Source organism: Myotis lucifugus, unplaced genomic scaffold (assembly GCF_000147115.1).
Source record: "Myotis lucifugus unplaced genomic scaffold, Myoluc2.0 scaffold_7, whole genome shotgun sequence".
Lineage (NCBI taxonomy): Eukaryota > Metazoa > Chordata > Mammalia > Chiroptera > Vespertilionidae > Myotis > Myotis lucifugus.
The window spans coordinates 18,554,684-18,558,637 of NW_005871055.1; the positions used below are offsets into that span (position 1 = coordinate 18,554,684).

Here is a 3,954-nt window from a genome sequence, read left to right on the forward strand (position 1 = left end):
TCCCCAACCCCCTGATCGCCCCCTACTCTGTTGTGTGACAGGGTTGTGGCGCCCCACCCCCCCCCCCCCCCACGGGCCCTGCTCTGTGTGTGACAGGGTAGAGCCATAACCTCCCCCATTGGCTCTGACCTGAGTGTGACAGTTGCGGCGCCCCAACCCCCTGATCGGCCCTGCTCAGTGGGTGACAGGGGGCAGTGCCCCAACTCCCCTATTGGCCCTACTCTGTGCGTGACAGGGGGGAGCTCCCCAACCCCCTGATCGGCCCTGCTCTGTGCGCGACAGGGGGGAGCTCCCCAACCCCCTGACCGACCCTGCTCTGTGCGTGACAGGGGTGGCGCAGCAACCTCCCTATCGACCCTGCCTTGAGTGTGACAGAGGGCGGTGCCCCAACCCCCCAATCGGCCCTACCCTGAGCGTGACTAGGGGTGGCATCACAACCTCCCGATCTGCCCTGCTCTGTGCATGACAGGGGGCGGCGCCCCAACTTCCCAATTGGCCCTGCTCTGAGCCCGACTAGGGGCTGCACCTAGGGATTGGGCCTGCCCTCTGCCATCCGGGAGCAGGCCTAAGCCAGCAGGTCGTTATCTCCCGAGGAGTCCCAGACTGTGAGAGGGCACAGGCCGGGCTGAGGGACCCCCCCTTCCCCCTGAGTGCACAAATTTTTGTGCACCGGGCCTCTAGTCCATAATAATAAAAAGGTAATATGCTAATTAGACCAGACGTCATTCTGGACATCCTTCCTGATAAAGCCGGGGCTGGAGGGAAGCCAGCCTGTTCCCGGGTGCCTGTGAGTGGCCCGAGGGAAGGTAGCCTGGGTCCCGGGTGCCGGAGGGAAGCTGGTGCTGGCATCGGGGGGAGCAAGGCCTACTCTTGCATGAATTTTCATGCATTGGGCCTCTAGTACAAGAATAATCTTTGTCTCATGTACTCAAAACTGTAAACCTACTTTTGCCCCACCCTGAATATGCCCAGTGGAGTGACAAAAGTTAGTGTGATGACCTTTCAGTATAGATTTACATATTTAAGATAGATGTCATTTTACATTTGCAAATGAAAATAGCACTGGTAAAAGTAGAAGATACACAGTTGGGACACACAAGTGCTGTAGTTGGATATACACATTACAAGAGTTTTCAATTATATAGCGTATCTAAGTCACACTATTAAAAATTTTTGGTTTTGTAAATTTTCCACACATTTCCATTTTCCAAATATTCCATTCTAGCATTTTAAAATTTAATTGGTATTTAACTTTAATGATGTGCCAATTGCCACTTCTTTCATAAATTTTTGCTTAACTATTTCAGTAACTCAAACTCTACAGTGCAAATTTAAACACACACACACACACACACACACACACACACACACACCCTAAGCACTGGTTTTGAGGAACTTTGTTATATATGATATATACCAATTTAGAATTTTGCCATATTCCAATATACTGGGAATTAACTTGACTAGCTAGTCCAATATAATATATGCAATAACAAAACAAATTATGATAGATTTGTATATTGACAATTAAAATGATTTCAACATTCCTCAAGATATCTAATATTTCTAGCAGCTTTTAATATATTGAAAAGGGCATACCTCATGAAATATTAAAGTAAATTACATCATTTTGAGGAAGAAAATGACAATCATACATATTTAGTTTTAATTAAATACTAGAGCAAGATTACTTGTACATTTTAATTTTTTAACTAAAAGTATTTTTTTGCTTCTTTTCTTGTGAAGGCAGAGAAATATACTTTTATCACAGACCAAGGCTGGCAGTGAGAATTACCTATATTTTTAGGTAATTTCGAAATTCTCTGAAGGGTACATGCCTGAGAAAACGGGAGGCATCATCATTAACTGGTATCATACCTGAGGATCCTTAGGGATTTTTAAAATAAGGGATTTGTAGCTTCCACCATATTACCCCACAATGTGACATGGTGCATCCTTTTTAGGCTGGGAAGTAAGTTCAAGAGCTGTTTGTTGTTCAGAGCTCCATCCAGAGCAAATCACTGTTTAACAAGTTCTAATTTAAGTTGTGCCTGTGTGCAGGTGTCAACCTCTTTCATAGCTGAAAGAAAAGACCCATTACATTTCATCCGTATCCTTCCCCCAACAACACAGGATCATTCCCCACAGTGGCTTTGCCAGCCACCTTTTCTTTGGGATATTCCAAGGGGGCAGGCGGGCAGGGCTGCGAGGAAGGGCGCAGAGGGGCAGAAATAGGTCGTCTGGCACTCCCCTACCTTACGAGGCACGTGGTACTGCTAGTAGCAGCTGCTGGATGCGACTCTGAATATGAAGATGATGAACCTCCCAGCAAGAGGATAGGGAAGGAGGTGGCAGCGAAGGGAGACCCACACTCAACTGTGTCCTTTCCCGTAGGGAGAATTCACCTCAAGGGAAAAGCTACAAGGAAGCCACCACCCGCCCCGCCTCTGCCAGCTGGCTCCAGGGTCTGGCAGCCGTCCCTAAGCACCTGGTCACCTGCCTATCCGTTCAGGGTGGCTAGGGGAGGGACCTGAGGTGTCGGGATGGGTGGGTGGGAAGACGAAGAGGGCTAGGCCAAAGCGGGGGTGCACCGCGGCTCCGCCCCTCGGAGGCGCTGCGCAGGCGCAGTGGCCCTACCGCAGGCAGGGGGCGGCAACATGGCGGAGTGAGCGGCGGCCCTGGGGCTTCACAACAACAGTGGCGCTGGTAGTGGCTGCAGTAGCCTTGTCCGTAGCGTCGGCCACAGCCAGGGCTTCAGCACCGGCCAGCGCCGTGGCCAGCAGCGCGCTCAGGGCTTTCCGGAGCGGCGGCAGCTTCTCCGCGAGGCGCGGCCGGGCCGGGGCGGCCGGGAGGGGGAGAGAGAGGAGGCAGCGGCGGCGGCGGCGGCACAGCTGCTCTCCGGACAGCGGTTAGCCGCGCGGCCCCCGCCAGGAATAAGCCTGAGCGTAACCCACCGCCTCAGCCGGCAGGGCTGAGGCGCAGGCAGGGGAGCGAGCCCGGTGCCGTTTTGCTGGTGGATGCTGGGGCTCCGAGGCGACGGCCGGGGGGCGGGGGACGAGGCTTGTATAACGGTACCGGCGAAGGCAGCGCCTCTGCTCTTCCCTTCTGAGGAGCCGGGCATATGGCGAGCGAGAAGCCAGGCCCGGGGGGGCTCGAGCCTCAGCCCGTAGGGCTTATCGCCGTCGGGGCCGGAGGCGGAGGCGGAGGCGGCGGGGGCGGCAGCGGCAGCGGGGGCAGCGGGATGGGGGAAGCGAGGGGGGCGTCCGCCTCCGGCGCGGTGGTGCTGCCCGCGGGGATGATTAACCCTTCGGTGCCGATCCGCAACATCCGGATGAAATTCGCAGTGTTGATTGGACTCATACAGGTCGGAGAGGTCAGCAACAGGGACATCGTGGAGACCGTGCTCAATCTGGTAAGGGAAAAAGCGTGCTGCCTGCCTCCCAGCCCCCATAGCCTCCCTGCACCCCAGGGTCACTGCGCTGCGCATCCCTGCGAGCCAGGATCATCCAGCCGGTGTTGCCGGCGGGTGACCTGCCAGCGCGTAGCCCTAGCCACGCCACCTCCCGGTCTCCTCTGGTCCTCTCTTGCCACCTGAGCGCAGTGTCCAACTTAATGAATAGTAAATCATTCCTTGCCCTGCAGGTTTTGGGTCGACTTGAGACTTTAGTTGCGGGAGAGGAGGCCTCCCTTTCTCTGGAGTTCTTTCTCTTACACTGTTAATTGTCCCCGGTGTCGCTCTGCGAGGATGAAAGCCTGGTCCCTGGAGTCTAAAATCCCCAGTGCTTCTGAAATGCGAGGAGCGCGTTAGCTCGAACTTGAGCAGCTGGTGTGATGTTTTCGAATGACGAGGAAAATGATGCAGTTTTGCATCTTCTTTTAAATATATTCCGAAGCTATGATGTGATGAGTGTGTAGCTGTGTCCCCGACCCCATCTCTATAGGTCCCCGACCCTT

The 3,954-nt window shown here is 54.0% G+C and overlaps 1 protein-coding gene across 1 annotated transcript in view; it reads left to right on the forward strand.

Annotated features, from left to right (window-relative positions):
• Positions 1-3,040: 3,040 nt before the first annotated feature.
• NBEA (neurobeachin) overlaps positions 3,041-3,954 on the forward strand; it is a 928,080-nt gene continuing 927,166 nt past the window's right edge. The window contains exon 1 of the mRNA XM_006083617.3: positions 3,041-3,412. Coding sequence (XP_006083679.1) covers positions 3,122-3,412 — 291 coding nt within the window. The 5' untranslated portion in view covers positions 3,041-3,121. The remainder of the gene's footprint in view (positions 3,413-3,954) is intronic.